At 36.8% G+C, this 17,883-nt stretch overlaps 1 protein-coding gene across 1 annotated transcript; it reads right to left on the reverse strand.

Annotated features, from left to right (window-relative positions):
- Positions 1-909: 909 nt before the first annotated feature.
- LOC107813941 (nudix hydrolase 16, mitochondrial) lies at positions 910-16,805 on the reverse strand. The gene is made up of 4 exons (XM_016639266.2): positions 16,408-16,805; positions 12,160-12,274; positions 10,367-10,450; positions 910-1,504 (listed from the first exon to the last, which is right to left on the reverse strand). The coding sequence occupies exons 1-4, from the start codon at positions 16,476-16,478 to the stop codon at positions 1,238-1,240; spliced, it is 537 nt and encodes a 178-aa protein (XP_016494752.1). The 5' UTR covers positions 16,479-16,805; the 3' UTR covers positions 910-1,237.
- Between the last annotated feature and the right edge of the window lie 1,078 nt (positions 16,806-17,883).

The raw sequence follows: 17,883 nt of genomic DNA on the forward strand, positions 1-17,883 counted from the left end.
CTTGTTTGCCTATTTGTGCTATGTGATAAGTGACGTGTACGCAAAATGACAAACGTGCATACGGGTGCTATGGGGGATTTATAACCGTATTAGACCTTAGGCTATTAATATGCCTTATTTTGATGATATGATTTATATAAAACATGTTTAATCACTTTGTGACTACATGAATTTGATTGCTACAATTGATTTAGTCGTAGTCATGCTTTATATGTTGAACACCCATCTGTATTTTATTATTGTCATGTCCTTGTGCATCTTGTTGTAATAATATGAGCTTATATTTTTATGGTAATTTGGCCTATTGCATTGTGATGATAGTGGCACAAATGGACATGTTGGGCGGATTGATTGGGTGTTGGCATGATATTTATTCCGTGCAATTTGATTATTGTTATGCACATGTGGTGAAATAAGAGTGGCGCTCTCGAGCTTGTACATGTGGCAAAATAAGGGTGGTGATCTTGATTAATGCATGTGGTTAAATAAGGATGGCGCTCTTGATGATGTTTATGTGATGGTTTGAGGATGATTTTTTATGATATTCATGTGATGAAACGGGATAATATATTTTGATCATGTACAATAATGGTAGAATTTTCTCGTAGATTGATTTAAGGCCTTAAGAACGAAAATTCACACAATTCAATCTATAATTTTTTGTTTTTTTTTAAATCTTAGAAGCATGGTGCTGCTGCTAAGTATATTCTTCCTCTCGATGGTATGATAAATAAAGACTTCACTCTGCTAACAAGTCAGATTAGCTCCTTTGCATCATGTCATTTGGCCTCACCTTTTTTCTATTTGATTTTTTGAGATTACGAGGATAAAGTAATAGCGAACGTGTACATTTTCCCATGACATGCATACCATTTGTGTAGTCCACACCAAACGAGAAATAGCAATGTATAATTACAATAATACAAAGTAAAGCATTTGTTAAACTGAATAATTTGATTAGTCCACAACAAGGCTATCGAACCAAATGTAGTTAGTTGGAAATAATGAAGAGGATTTCTTGTTTGTTCTCTCCAATTCACCTTCAAGTCTATTCATCAATGAGAAATCACTAAAATACGTTTCAACATCTAAAACAGCTATTTGCGGATTATCTTAGTTCCTAGTCCTAAAATGAAATTGAGGCATTACACACCATCCAGCTTTAAGGATTGGTGTCTTCTCTATATGAAGTTCACAGAAGAAAAAAAACTTCTGCTTTGGTCCAAAGATGGAGTAACTAGTCCTCATTATTCATTGTGCTTGCCATACCACTGTCATGCCACTTCGAAAATCCTTCCTCGAGAGCCTGTCGCATCCATGGGTGCCGGCAACATTGAATTGCTTCTGGAATTGTCAGCCAACTTCTTCTGCGAAGCCTCTGTTCGGGCCAGCATTCAAGCTCTTCCTTTACCAAAAGCGCAAACATGGCAGCTCTACACAATCCTTCTGGACTATACTCGTCTTGAAGTGTTTTGCTTTTAAAGAAGTAATACCCCAGAAAGTGCTGCAAAAATACAAATGTATAGAATCTTATGAATACAGGGGAAAAAATGAAATAAGTAAATAAAAAACATGCAAACATATGAATCTGAAGTTGGTGGGTAACAAACAAGGCTCCTTATGTATTATAGAAGTTTTGAAACACAGTCAAAAGGAAAGTTTCCCAATTCTTGTTACCTCTCACCAGGACGGGCACTGAAGGATTCTTTCCAACAATTAGAAGAAATCAGCTACCAACTTTTGCGACTATTAATATTTAAACATTGGTCTCCCGCTCTCTACCAACTTCCTTGACCATTAGGCCACACCCTTCAACACTTAAATATTAATGAATCTCTTCTATTAAAAATCGGAATGAATTTTCTCTCGACTTTCAAGAGTACAAAAATCACAGAACTCATATCTATGTCCACGGACTATTGAACACCATATTATTACCCCGCACATAGAGGCGAGTTTTAGATGGGTTAAAGTAGATCAATAACATTACCCATGATCATGATGAGAGTACAATAAAGTAAGGGAAATAACAGTTATTACCCTTACCATCCACAGAAAGCAAATAAAACTATCAATATTAACACTTACAGACCATATGAGCTCCTTACTAATTGACAGATTTTGTTATTAATAAGCAAAAATCTTATCAGGAACTGCAGCACCAAGAGGGTACTGGTTATACTGAAATATTCTAAAAAGTAGAATATGCTATAGCATTATTGAAAAGATTCGTCGTGTACCAAAGATCCAAATTCTGAGGACATCGAGATTTTACAAGAGATATATTCAGTTTTCCTCCCCGACCCAACTAGTTTAGAATTGAGGTTTAGTTAATTGAATACTGAATCTGCTTTATCTTTAAATCTACGACTTCCTCTTCTTTTTTTTTCTTTTTTTGAAGTAAGATGTTATATTTCTGGCATCAAGAAGATGCATTGAGTACACTAAATGAGATGTTAGCTCCTATATATCATGTTCTATACTAGGCACAGGGAGCTAACCAAAAAGCAAAAAGTGGCAGTCAGACCAGGCTCAGTGAGCCAATAAAATCTAGAAAAGGCTAACGTCAACGTCATTTAAAGCGAAGAGATTACTCCAACTAAAAGAATCCACTGACATCTAGCTTTCAACAAGTAGTTAGGAGTTGAAATGCCATCAAAACATATACGATTCCTCTCTGTCCAGATACACCAAAAAATGCAAGTTGGGATCATTTTCCAAATACTCTTGATGGTCCGGTTGATTTTCCAAAAGCTCCAACTTTCAACTGCTTCCCTAATGTTCCAAGGTAGTGTCCAGCTGATACCAAAAATTGACAAGAACATATGCCAGAAATCAATAGCCACTAGCTACTGTGCAATGCAAAAATAAGTGGTTGATTGATTCTGAACTGGATTGACACGTGACATCTATTCACAAGTTGAAAACTCCTTTTACAAAGGTTCTCTTGGGTCAGAATAGCACCTTATAGAGTTGTCCATGCAAAACAACTAACCTTTGTAGATTAGCTTCCAGGACCAAAGATCAATAACTTCATTTTGAGCTTTACTTGGCATAGGAAAAAGGGACATAATGTAAATTGGGATGCTGTCCAGGACACTATTAATCAGAGTCGCCCTACCACCCATTGAGAGGTATTACATTTGCCATGTTGCTAACCTTTTCTCCACTTTCTCGATCACTCCATTACATACCTCCACTGACTTATGTTTGGCACCCAAGATTAAACCTAGATAGGTTGTAGGGAATGAGCCAATGCCACAATCAAATAGCATACTGACAGGGTATATCATGTTTTTCAGCATGTTTATGTGCAGATCTGAAACAGATTAAAAAATAAGGAGGGTTAGATTAAGGTACTGCAGCTCCAGCTTGTTTGCCCCACAAAAGATGAGTGTATCATCTGCATATAGGAGATGAGACACTGTGATTGAGTTCCCTGAGCTGTTGTTTATCCTGAATCCCTCAATCCATTGTAGTCTCCTTGCCTTATCTAGCATTTTACGTAGACCTTTGTTGGGTTTTTTAAAAGGATGGGGCAGCAGGAATATTAAAAATATTGATTGAAAATGTCTCCAGTGTTATCAAAGGCCCTGAAGCGAGGCTCAAAACATGTTGAGCGCTTCGCTCGCTTAGCAAGCGCTTCAGTGTTGTCATCAAGGCTCTAAGGCATACTTTTCCTTGCCAATGAGTGTCATCCTGAAGAGACGACACTAAACAATTGATATTTCGCTTTATCGTAAATTTTCTTCAATTTCTTTGTCCATATATTTGGTATTCATGCTTATAAATATTAATCTTTGACTACACATACATATTTATAGTTTTTCTCCATTTGCGCGTTTCTTTATTAAAGCCCACGCTTTATTTGCGCTTTCCGCTTAAAGCCCCAACAGACTCTAGAGTTTTTTTGCGTTTTTCGCCTTTGATAACACTGAATGTCTCTATTTTATTATAAAGCATAGAGGGCTTTAAATAGCCAACTTGAGAAGATAACCTGCAGAAAAATCTGCGCAAGAATAATTCGAAAAAATCTAAAATATCTCAACAAACATAAAAAATCTAACAGAAATTTAAATTCAAAAAAGTAGATTTATCCTAAAACTAAGTAACTTATTAGGCTCAAAAAATGTAACAGTAACTGAAGCAAATCATCAACACTTCTCCTTTGGTTCAGTTGCTCTAAAATAATTGCTCCTCCTCAATTATTGCTTCTGTTGTTTGCGCTTGAGGATTGTGTTGAGCGTCTTTGAACTTATACACTTTTGTAACATGGCTGTGGTGGGCATGAGGAGAGGTAGAGGTAGGCCTAAGAAGTATTCGGGTAAGGTAATTAGGCATGACGAAACTTCAGCTTACTGAGGACACAACCCTAGATAGGAGGGTGTGGAAGTCGAGGATTAAGGTAGAAGGTTAGGAGGCAACTAGGTGTATTCCTTTGTCATCCTACTGGCAGTAGTATTAGTCTTGTAGTCTTTTTTCTTTTTCTTTTTTTCTGTAGAACTATATTCCTACCTGTTATTTCTTTCGCTTCAGTTATTTTACTATATCGATGTTGTTTATATATCATTGTTGTTACTGCTTATTGCTACTGCTCCTTTTCATTTTGTCCTTGAGCCGAGGGTAAAAGAAGCAGTAGCAATACTGGCAGTAGGATTAGTCTTGTCCTTGAATTCAAGAACTCTAGAAGTCTATTCTTGAAATTAAATCCTAACAACAACAATTAGCTAATGAAGAACTAATACTACTGCCAGGTAGGAATATAGTTCTACAGAAAAAAGAACATGTACCTCCACAGGATAGGGGTAAGGTCTGTGTACACACTACCCTCACCAGACCCCACTTTTGGGATTATACTTGGTTGTTGTTGTATCAAGCCATTAATTGTAATATCTAAGTTCAAAAGCAAGAGTAATTTGCTTCCTTTTGAATTGAGTATGACATAGAGGATTATGTATTCCAACTTAGTGGAAAGATGCATGAAATTTATGAGAAGAGGCTTGTGAATGGGTTAAATGTTTCTTCTTCTTTTATTTAAGTGTCTAATGAGTTTTCATGTGATAAATTGCTAGAATGTAATTTTCATTGTGTGATGGAAAACCAATGACTCAAGGGAGCATTGCCATTCACCATCAGCGAAAGCTAGTAGAAAATTTTCTAGCACGAGATGCGGCTATTCCATCTTGGTGCAACATTAGCACCTCACCCTCGCCTCATTATTGGAATAAACACTTCGACAGCAACAACCTTAATTTGGCATACGAGGTGCTCGAGCAAATGGCGTATAGGGCAACTAGCACCTTACAAGATGATGAAGCGGTTATTGAACCTAGTGCGTTACCAGAAAAGCATATCGATGTCGATTCCATGTACGGCGACGCTGATGGAAGTCATATTGAGGTTGAAATTCTTATAGAGCTACAAGCTGGTAATGAATTGATGACTAAGAAGGAGGAATTCTCAGAAGAAGGCCAGGTGTTCGACGAAATGTCTCATAATTGTTGCTCCACGGTACTCGCTGATGAATCTGATTTTGAAGATGGCGATTCCGAGGAAGACAAGGTTCCTGTGATGTCCACGAACCGTTGCTACGAACTATGTCTCTCCAACTGATGCGGCAATTGCTTGCAATAATGAAGCTGAAACGAACACAATTAATTTTCTGGTACCTTTGACTAGCGGAGAGGATATAGTGCCGAAAGAGATTGCGAGCACTGCTGCAGTCTCACATCTATTTGAAAATATCATACCGCTTCACATTCACAGTAGTCCATGTCTGTGGAATTTTTTTGATAAGAATTTTATGCTGGCTAATGCGGTTTCAGATATTGAGAGGTATGTTTCTGCTGAAATTTTATTTGTTGGGTATGAAGAACCAGCATGGGATGAAGAGTTCGCGTTAATAATTAAGCAGCCATCACTATGTCATTTTCGGCTTGTAATTTTTGGTTGCATAGTACCGCATCAGCCTACTACTTTACCCGATAAAATATTGGTTATAGACTTGATTTTAGTACGCTTATTATCCGTTCATATTGGACAGCGATTCACTCGATGGACGACCTATTGGGAGATTTGGTTTATTGTCAAACTACATAATGAAATACTAAACAGAAAGATGGTCCAAGAAATTATAATTCTATATGGTTATCCTTGGAAGGGTGGCAATGAGAAGGGATTGAGAATTTCATTTGCTGTCTTCGCTAGTGATGTGGTTGGAATCACATACCTCCCTTCTAAATATTCACGCTCAAAAGCAAGGACAAAGTTGGAGTTGCTCGAACTGCAGCTGGTTGCGGTTGTAGAAATTTCTACTGTCAGCTATTCACATGATGAAATTGGTTTAAGAGTAGATCGTGGTAGCCTTGAACATCAGAGTGGAACATCTAATTCCTATATCTATAAGACCGTACAAGATACTTGATGGAGTGGGAGCTATGGAATATCGTTTGGCACTTTCTCACGAGCTGTGTTTTATTCATCCAATATTTCATATTTCTATGCTAAGAAAATGTATAACAGACTTAGGTACTTGAAGCTCCGACTATACAGCTAAATGAGAAGTTGCCTATCTTTCGAGGACATGTATTCTCTGAACTTTGTGATGGCACTTGGGTCTGGAAGGGAGCTATTTGATAGAACCAATGCTCGAGGATATTCGTTAGAGAATGATGCTGTTGATAATTTTGGACAGCTTCCAATTGTAATCCCAATTGCCATTTCATGGTTGTTATGCATAAGAATCTTAGGTCAGAGAAGCCTTCATTATGGTTTACTTCTACAATCTATTTTCCCCGTGACTTTGTCCTGTTTGATATTCACAAAGTTTTCGACAGTTGTTGGAATCAATTGCTTACAGGGCATCCTAGAATACTTAGCCCTCGACATCAACTTGCGCTTGCCCAATGCTTGGAGCAGTTTTGGTTGCATCAATTTTCACCTGATGAACTTGGATTAGACTTCCCATTTGATCCTGGCTCTGCTGCTTTAATCAGGGTGCAGTCACCTCAGAGAAGGTTAGAGGACCACTCTACGCTCATATCCGAGTAGGCAATATGTGTTTAAGCTTTCTGAGTATTTGGAAGACGATCTCTTGAGACTTCTAAAATGTATTGATTATCATGGACTGTCTATTCATATGGTTAACAAGTTTGTTATGCCGGTTAACCATCAGTTGAGAAAACATGAAGGAGTTTTTATATATATGTCGTGGTTCTCTCTAGATTTCTTCATGATTATTATGATTGATAAGTATGTGTATGTCAGAGTTAGTTGGTTGGACAACGGGAGAAGGATACTCGATGACAAGAGGGATACTGTGCTTGGGTCTTCTGTAACACCAACTACCGTCTATTGTGCTTCCCATGAGATGCTTCTTGGAGCTTTTGAGTCTGTCCGATCTAGTAAGCTTGCGCTTGCACTTAGTCCTGCTGATGGGAAGCCCTCAATTAGAAGAGGAGCTATCAGACGCTTGTGTTTTGCTTATGTTAGTGCTCCAAATGAACAGATCTTTGGTAGCTCCACTCTTATGCTTAGAGTTGTTGTAACTGCGTCCACTGCTAGATTTTTGGAACTGATTTGTGGTTGCTCCTGCAATAGAAAGTTTGCCCCGCATACTATAATTGCTTGGATCCACCAGAATGGGTCAAAATTGGAAAAGCCACTTGATTGTCTCTTGCCTTTTGACCTTGAAGACCCATATGTTGGCCAGCACGGGAGAGCCAACGTTACACATAAAGCTTCAAAGATCACCGCAGCCACTACGCCTATGCTACAAGAACGTACTTTAGGAGACCGGATAACTTTGGCACTAGGACCCCAGATCAGTACCAAGCTTGTGTTATTAAAATACTGCTACATACTCCTTGGTTTTGTCTCACAAGCAGTTGATGGTGGAGATCCTCGTGTTATTGGAGTAGATACACATTTATTCATACCTCAAGAGTTAACTGGTACTCTAATACAGCAAGTGCAAGCAGAGATGATTCTAGTAGTATTCATCTGTAGAACAATATTTATTTTGCTATTCATTCCAATGTTTGTGTGGCCTATGAAGTATTCAAAGGGAACACAAGATTTATCTCATCATGACCTTGGTCAAAATGAAGTGTACTATGCAGTCACTATTGTTGTACCAGGCATGAGTAGAGCTTGGTATAGTGCTCTTAATTCTGCGCTAGAGGAATTTGCAGGTGCCTGCCATCCAGTGAACTTCACGTCTATTGAAGTCAATATAACTACAGCTAGTTTACCAAAGCCTTTGATCCCGAGAATTCTTGACCCGAACCTTGAGGACAAGGTTCTTATCGAGGAAAGGAGTATTGTTGTGAACATGGATAACTCCAATAATGCTTGTGGGCCAATTATTTGGACCGAGGCTAGCCAAGTTGTTGGGCCGAGGGCTAAACTGCGAAAAGGCCAAGGAATTAGACAGCCCAACAAGAGATTTGCTTGGGATCCAGGTTGAGTAGGGAAGCACGTGACAAATGGATAAAAGGGGTTCATCGACAGTTTTGAGAATTATACAAAATGTTATGAAGTATCGGGATTCCGTCATCCCCTTTGTCTGAGTTCTGCTTCTCATCCCCATTCTTGTCTCTATCCTTAGTTACTTGTTATTTCAATAGTTTTCATTGTAATTCATTAGTTTGAGTATTGCAATTGATATCTCAAGGTTGTAATCAATATTCCAGTTCTTATCAATATAGTGAGGAAGTTCGGTATTGTTACATTGGTTTTTAAGGAACTTCGTCCTAATCAATCCTAATCAACCGAAATTCAATTAAGGAAATAAATTAAGGAAATACAAAAAGGGGGTAGTCATTTGTATATAACTTTGTATGACTTTTCTCTTCTATTTTTTTGTATTTCCTCCCTTTCCTTTTCTATTTGTATTTTTTTATCATTGCTTCCATTGAATTCCGTATTCTATAACGACAAAACCTCTTATTTTATTGATCCTCGAAATATAAAATTCGGGCATTTCCTTCAATTGGATGGTTTTCCGTTTTTCATTGGAACTCTACTGAAACTAAAAAAGAAATCAAGTTTGCTTATCTCACTTAACTTGATTGAATCCATTATGAATCTAAATAAATTGTAGTTTTGTTTTCCACTTAATTTATTCTCTCATCTATACTTTTTTGTATCTATTTTATTTGGATTAGATTTGTAGTGCCAATCTAACACAAGTCCTTTTTTTTAATATTTTTTATTGTTGTCAATTGAAATTTCTTTTGTTTTTTTTTCACTATTCAATATTTATATTGACAACATTGTATCGAACAAATATAATTCATTGTGATAAATGAAGTGGATCTATTTAGTTTTATTTTATGTTTTAAATTAATTCGAAAATGTGAATGTATTTTTTTAGATTTCTTCCTTCAATGGTTTTTGGTTGTCTTGTCTAATCTCTTTATTTCTCTTTCTTCGATATTTTCTTCGGGTTGCTAACTCAACGGTAGAGTACTCGGCTTTTAAGTGCGGCTAGTCTCTTTTACACATATGGATGAAGTGAGGGATTGGTCCATACTCTCAGTAAAGTTTGAAAGACCACAACTGATCCTGAAAGGGAATGAATGGTAAAAATAGCATGTCGTATCAACGGAAAGTTCTGAGAATATTTCATTGTTCCTAGATGGGTATAAAACCGTGTTAGAATTCTTGGAACGGAACAAAATAAAGTTGGGTCGAATGAATAAATGGATAGGGCTGCGGCTTCAATTAAATTATAGGGAAAGAAAAAGCAACGAGCTTTTGTTCTTAATTTGAATGATTCCCGATCTAATTAGACGTTAAAAATATATTAGTGCCTGATGCGGGAATGTCAATGACTCACCGTGCACTTCTTCGTCATCCGATTGCATACAAGGTATGGTGCACAGTACGGAATGTCTTTGGAATTGAATCAACAAAGCTGCGGCCTAAGCCATTTGGTGCACATGTGGACACTATGGATGGAAAGGAATGGAAGATCAATGGAAGGAACCGAAAACTCTTCTATAGATATTAGTAGAACATTCTTAGTACACATTTGGGACACTTTAAACCCAACTACTACAGATGAATGGATGTCATAGAGAATCATATTTTGTATAGGATTCTCTCCTTTCTTCTTCCCCCATCATATATAAAAAATATGCATTTTACCTAAAAGAAGACAGGAAGACCATTTTGATAAATGAATTTAAAAGCACTTAATTCCAAAAAAAGGACCACTACTAGTGCAGTATAAGCAGTCACTATCTTCAACATATGTTCCATGTCCGAATGGTAGAAAATGAAATTAGCACTAAGAAATCAGGTCCAACTTGCGCACCAAATATCAAAGAAAAACAAAAGTGGATACATCAAAAGACCTTACCACTAGATCCCCTCGAACTCCAGCTTCCTCTATAGCTTCACGAATAGCTGCATCCTCGACAGATTCATCATTTTCCCAACCGCCCTATTTATACAAGATGTGCCAGAGATGTCAATAGCAGCACCAGTAAGGTACTCATCCTTGTAATCTTTACAACAAAATCAAACGAACCAAAAGAGTCTCTCAAATTTATTCAGCAATATCACATGACTTCAGACAGCCCAAAAGTAGACACCAGGAAGAACACTTGTATTAAAAGAAAAGAACAAAAAGTATGGCAACCAACAAGTTATGTTGCACTCATGCTTCAAAAAAAATATTAAAAACAGAAGTATGAGCACAAGTGTTAATCTTTGACAAATGCATAACCAGTGCGTTATCAAATTTCATATGCAGCACAATCTAACCAGATTAAATGGTAGAAGATGAAGGACGTTAAATATCAGTACGGCATTTTACCAGAACATACCTAAGTAGAGAACTGTCACCAAACTTCAACAAAAATAAAATTGCAACTTTGGTGTTTTAAACTTAATAAGATTCACACCATGATAAGGATAAAATAACTAGATCCATCGGGAAATTAAACCAAATAACATCAGTTAATTCTGGCCAGAAAAAGAAAAGGCATTATAATCATGCAGGGGTGGAATGTTACGTTCAGAAGGTTCCTCAATGACTGGGAGGTTACCAGAGTGATTGAATTCTACAAATTGTTAGATGGCTTTAAGGGCATCACAAAAGAAGAGGACATACTTATATGGGAAAGAAACAGCGGAGGAGTATATACTGTAAAGTCAGCATATGTAAAGTCAGCATATGGAATCTTGAATAGCTCTAGTCGCATGAACAATGGGACATGGCACTGGAAGCACATCTGGAAGGTGAAAATCCCTTTTAAAGTGGCTTGTGGAATGTTACGTTCAGAAAGTTCCTCGATGACTGGGAGGTTACCAGAGTGATTGAATTCTACAAATTGTTGGATAGCTTTAAGGGCATCACAGAAGAAGACAGACTCATATGGGAAAGAAACAACGGAGGAGTATATACTGTAAAGTCAGCATATGGAATCTTGAATAGCTCTGGTCACATGAACAATGGGACATGGCACTGGAAGCACATCTGGAAGGTGAAAATCCCTTTTAAAGTGGCTTGCTTTTGTTGGCTTGTAGTCAAAGAGGCTGTTCTAACTCATGACTGTTTAATGAGGAGAGGAATGCTTATGTGTTCCAAATGTTTCTTGAGTGGAAAAGAGATTGAAACAAACAGCCACCTCTTTTTACATTGCAAAGTAACTAGTAGGCTGTGGTATCTTTTCATGAGTATGAAAGGTGTGAAATGGGCAATACCTAAGACAACTGCAGAAATGTTAGCTTGCAGGAATGACCCAAGTATTCTACTGAGGTAGAAGCATTGGTGGAGGTTGATCCCAACATGTATTTGGTGGACAATTTGGTTGGAGAGAAATTCAAGGTGCTTTGAAGATAGAGCTAACACTGAACAGAAGATCAAGACGAATTGTATAACTTTGTTTCACTTTTGGTGTAAAGAAGCTCTGGTAAAGGATGTAGAATCTATAGTGGATATTATTGGGTCTTTGTAACTACCACAAGTCTGGGTTTGCGTTTTTGCTCTTTTTCGAGGGTCTTGTAACTATCTTTAACCATTAGCATAATCTTTACGCTAAAGGTTTTTCTACTTAATTTATAAAACTTGTTACCTTCTCAAAAAAAAAAATCATTACAATTTCGATAGGATAATGCTGAAAACCCAAATGCTCTAACAATTCCTACCTTTGGGAACAGAAGACCAGGCCCACTTGTCGAGTTTATCATCAGTACTTCAACTACCTTCCCAGCCGTCTCACCACCATTTTCTTCCATATTTCTGAACCTAAGTGGAATACACCTGCAAGAATTCTATTAGTCAAAATTCGGATTAAGGAGATTATGAGAAGATACTTTTAAATGCAAACCCAGGATGTTAGTAAAGAAGTAGTTGCTCATAACTTCCTAATGCTTTAGATGAAAAGATTATTTGATAACCAGAATCTATAGAAGTAGTACCAATACCAAAAGAAAGATATATAATGATGTATATCTATAGAAGATGTACCAACAAAAAATAAATGATTCAAATGATGTATTCTTACATGTGAAAAAAGAGTCTTTCCAAAAAATTTACATGTGAGAAAGAGAACGCCAGAAACTAAAACCAACAAATTTGACTTAACCATTGGACCCAAAGAAGCCTACAAGGTTCCTTAATTATTGTGATCGCTCTTTGCCTTCCACCTGATTCTTACCCTCTTCAATTTTTTGACTTTTCAACATTGCCACAGTTCAACCATTCCTCTATTAGATTATTTTCTCCTGCTGTATTCACTCCTTCACTCATTGTCCATAATGAATATTCGACCCGAGTCCTCTGCTAGAGCTCCAGCCGCTTCCCATAGAGAGGATAGATCCAATATAATTCTTCTCCTTTTCAATATTTTGTTCATCCAAAATTAAGTCTTTCTTTGCTATTCATCAATGTCAAATGAATTATTCACAAGGAACGTCCAATGCGTCTCTAACAAAATATATTTTCCCTTTTTAAACAAGGACGAGGTAGACATAAAATCACATTTTGAAAAATTCTTGGAAGACCTAATATCTCATGAATCCACGCAGACCTAGCGAAAAATATCGTATAATGGAAGAAACATTATATATAGGCAATATAAATTGGTTGGGATTAAGTTTTAGTCATATTAGCATGTTTACTTAGTCCCTTGCTTTCTAGGAGTCCAGTAGACTTGGCAGAGATTTATATGCCAGTCGAAAAAATATAGAAAGCTTCTCGTGTTCTTTACTTTTATCTCTAATTTTCTCATATAAAATAGTGGACTAGGATGATCTTAAATGGAACGACAAGGACAGTTAGGATTCATCTAGGAGACCTCAACTTGCTTGGGATTGAGGCATAGCTTTTGTTGTTCCAAAAAGTATTTTGATAGAGATGCATTTAACATTCCTTTCAAATAATATATTAACATTAATAAACAGAAAAGAAAGACATCATTTTAGATAAACTAAGAGAGGATTGAGGCAGAATAATTTACCACATCCTGCTAATAAGTATTTTATTTCTAATCAAGAGAAGAACACCAAACTGTACAAGCAGAAGCTGACCACCAAACTACACTAACTTCAATTTCCATTCTTGCAGCTATATTCCTTTGAGAAGCAATATGAGAACTATAACAGCTCCACTCTCAACCTTACCTATCCTATACCATGAAGGTTCATGCTTGATTTCTGTATCTACAGGATAAAGAGTACCATCTGAACCACTCCCTCCATTGATGTAACGAGAATTAATGGCCTTGAACCATAGAGCAAATTGAAGTTGTAAACTGGTTCAATTTGAAGCTGTAAACCCTTTCTACTCCTACAAAACTTTTTGGCACATATGGAACTTAACCATGATACCTTTTAGAGCATCAACAGGGTTCACTATCTAGTGAAACAACTACAAGTCAGCTTTAAACTTATTAAATCCAAATTTCATGGGTTTTAGCTAGTATTTCTTGTGTTGGGTAGAAAGGGAGTCTTGGCGCAAAGCTAAAAGTTGTGGCCGTGTGACCACGAGGTCACGGGTAGCCGTAGAAAGAGCCTCTTGCAGAAATGTAGCATAAGGCTGCATCATAAGACCCAACGTAGTCCGGCCATTCGAAGGACCTCGCGCATAATGGGAGCTTAGTGCACCAAGCTACTCTTTTTTTTCCTTGTGTCAAGTTTCGCCTTAAAGGTCAAAGTCAGAATTCGATTCAACCAACTTAGCACATACTTGTTGGAGAACTTTTCTCCATAACGCCCATCTGCTACAATTATTTTAGTAGAGCAGGTTCTTATGGCACTGGTGCCTTCCAAAGAGTCTGACAGCACCCCTTTTCCCACCCTTTTGCCCAGAAGACCAACTATCCCTTTTAAGGAAGAACGCCAAAAAGCCTATTGTTACCAACATGGCATGAAGAGCTCCATAACTACTCTCAGATTATGATCCTTTAGGCCTACACGTAGTTTACCTAGACAACTTAAAAGGCTCAGCTGCAGTTAAAATGCAAAATTCTATAGTTATGCCTGATTCTGCTCCATTCAGCATTACGAATAGAAAAAATAGAAATAGAGCAGTCAAGAAGGTCAATCGTCGAGTCTATGAAAAGCAGGAAATGCCAATATGTCAATATCACATATAAGTATTAATGACCCAGTTAATCTTATCATACCCCTCCCTTCTGTCACAGGTTACTTTCTGTAGGATTAAATCAAAATTACCTTTTGACAAATTCAAATTAATATCTCTTATCAATGACAGACCAATCTTTTGTTGTCACACCTAGTGCTCTCTTGTTTTTATACAGTGAATGGTTAAAATACAACACTTTACATAGCTATTCAAGGTGCATACATCGACAAAGAAATGAGCGAGGAGGCAATCTCTCAACTAGACCAATCAATTAGTCCTTTTTCTGCCACATTCATCAGCTGTAACCGCCACTGCTGATGTTCTCTGTGGAATCACAACACCGAGCTGATGGTGATTGGACAGGTGGGAGTTATCTAGTGTTAGCAAGTGCGCTTTGACATGGTGATGAAACCAAAAGAAATGATCAGTTAACATGTCTTGTACCGAATCTATAAACATGAAGCGGGTTGTGACTGATCTCAGAAGCCACTCTTTCTTTCTTTTTCTTTTTTTTTTCTTCTTTTTTTGACGAGTGATTTCAGGAGAGATGTTAAAAGGGACAAGTTTGGAGACCTCAGAATCTAGAGTAACGTTAATGGGAAGGATAAGGAGTAGCTCTCTTCTAGTTGACTTAGTAAAAAGGAGACTCTTGAGAAGACACTATGAGATTAAAAGATTATTTGATCTCTCTGAAGGTTCTCCAGTGACAGACTGACCCAGGTCTTATCATATTCCCACCTAAATGATGTTTTGATGGACTTTTGGCAAAATAAAAACATAAATTAAACTGAGACCAAGTTCAAGTTGGCTCCGCTAATCCTATTCCAAATTTCCAACTTCCCATTAGTCTTTCTTCTTCTTTTCATCTTCTCAATATTTGCTTCTTTTCCATAGTTCCTCATAGCCTTCAAAACACCATATACGATTTTGTTTAACTTTTCTAGTCTGAAATGGACTACTAAGGGATCTAATCATATGTTGGCATAGCCCAAAAGAGAGTCCGGAAAACCATTCCTCCCCGCATATGGTAGACAATATGGGAAAGGAACTAGAGGTTTTTGAACGAAAAGTTAACACCATTTGGGAGATCAAAGTCAATTGTATACTTTTGTGTAGGATGAAGTATGTTAATGAGGCTAAAACCTTGATAGATTTCATGAGTTCCTTACAGGATTAAGAAGAATTGACTTTTGCTTTCGATGTCACATCACAGCACCACCTTAGAGCTGTCTCTGTAATAAAATTTACTTGATCAAAGAATATTACTCTTCAAGAAGCAACCTAGAATGAACAATGCCCATCACATTTGCACAAGGTCTTTATAGTTCTTGGAAACAAGCATAAGAAAGAACTTCCACTGTTACAACGACTTCACCTCTATCACACAAATCCAAACCCAAACATCATCTTTATAAATTCACAACCAATTACACAAAGGAGAAAAAAGAAAGAAAGAATAGCAACATTCTTTTGCACATTTCTCTCAATCAATCCTCATAATATGGCCAAACAAGGAAGACAGCTAGGTCACAGAGCTCCACATTCAACCAGATTTCACTCATTATGAGGAAATCAAAAGCACCGAATCAGAAGAAAAGAGGAAACTTGAACCCAAACTCCCACATTCAACAAAATTTACCAAAAACAAACAAAACCCAATTCAGCAAACACCAAAACAAATCAAAGCAAGCAAAAACAACTACATAACTAAAAGAGGAAATTTAGAAACCAAACTTCAACATTCAGCAAACTTGCCCTAAACCAAATAAAACCTAATTTAGCAAAAACCAAAATAAACGAGAAAATACCCGGCGATTAGGCGATAACCAGCCTCATATCGCTGCTGATGCCGACCAGTCCGAGCCACCAATTCAGACATTTATGTTCCCAAAGAAAACAAAAAAATTACTAGAATAAATCTGCTAGTCTTATCACAATCCTCCGCTAAATCCAATGTAACAAAAAGCCTTTAACATTCTTGAACTTTCCTTTTCTTGTAAAATTCCCTCTGCGTTGTACTCAACCCGTTTCTCCTTCATAAACAGCCATAATATTGCTCCATTTCCTTTGTTTGCGAAAGTTTTGAAAGGAAGAAAAAAAAACAAAGGTAATGGAGGTAAAGAGAGAGAGAGAAGAAGCAAAGAGGGTGCTAAGAGCAGCCCATGAAACGGAGCAACAGGGGGGTTATGTTGGTACGCTCAGAGTCGGTCAATTTCGTTCCAGGTCGGTTACAATCTTCTAATGGTTTGTTGAACTTACTTAAATTAATTAAAGGCCAAATACATATGTAACCTATCCAACTTTGCACCATTTTTTATTTTGGCACTTTATTTCTATCTTGTTCTATTTTGGCCCTTCAAATTTAATTTACATGTTCCATTTTGACCCTCTAACTCTATTTCTTATATTTCACTTTAACACAAAAGCTAAAACAAGTGCAAAAAATATAGCGCGCGTATATATACAAATTTAAGGTATAATAAATATCCAATTAAATGTTGTCACTTAGTTTTTTCATCCATGTCAAATGGGTCAATACTAAAATACCTGAACCCGATCGTATTTTTTGCGGGTTTATTTCATCTAAACGGGTCAGGTATGAAATCGGCATATGAAAACTTTGTAACTTAGAGAATGAAGATGGGGCAACAGTGGATGAAAAAATACGGTCGGGTCAGGTATTTTAGTATTGACCTGTTTGACATGGATGAAAAAACCAGGTGGTAATATTTAATTGAATATTTATTACACCTCAGATGTGTGTATACACGCGCGCTATATTTTTTACACTAGTTTCAGCTTTTGTGTTAAAGTAGAATATAAGAAATAGAGTTGGAGGGCCAAAATGGAACAAAGTAAGAGATAAAGTACCAAAATGAAAAATAGTGCCAAGTTAGATGGGTTGTATGTGTATTTGGCCTTAATTAAGTAACATAAATATATGTCATCATTTCATTTTGGCCAAGCTTCAAAAATTAATTTATTTTGAGAAGTACTACTTTTTTTAATAGTATTTTATCCGAAGTACTTTTGACGAGAAATAATTTGTGATTGACTAATTAATTTAAAAATATTTTTGAACAGTAATTAGTGTTCGATCAAGTTTTTTAAAAAGCGCTTCTAAGAGCCTATTTGGCCGAACTTCTAAAATCAGCTTATTTTGATAAGTACTTTTCAAAAAAAGTACTTTTAGTGAGAAATAGATTGTGTTTGGCTACTTGGTTTGAAAAGTACTTTTGAGTAACAATTAGTATTTGGCCAAAGCTTTTAAAAAGTGTTTATAA

Source organism: Nicotiana tabacum, chromosome 5 (assembly GCF_000715075.1).
Source record: "Nicotiana tabacum cultivar K326 chromosome 5, ASM71507v2, whole genome shotgun sequence".
NCBI lineage: Eukaryota > Viridiplantae > Streptophyta > Magnoliopsida > Solanales > Solanaceae > Nicotiana > Nicotiana tabacum.

Bases quoted from the DNA above. Each gene is read 5' to 3' on its own strand.
- LOC107813941 (XM_016639266.2), bottom strand. From the start codon at position 16,478: ATGTCTGAATTGGTGGCTCGGACTGGTCGGCATCAGCAGCGATATGAG. The intron at 12,275-16,407 runs GTATTTTCTCGT...GAATTCTTGCAG, and splicing joins GGTTATCGCCTAATCGCCGG to GTGTATTCCACTTAGGTTCA. The intron at 10,451-12,159 runs GTAGGAATTGTT...TTGTATAAATAG, and splicing joins CTGGTCTTCTGTTCCCAAAG to GGCGGTTGGGAAAATGATGA.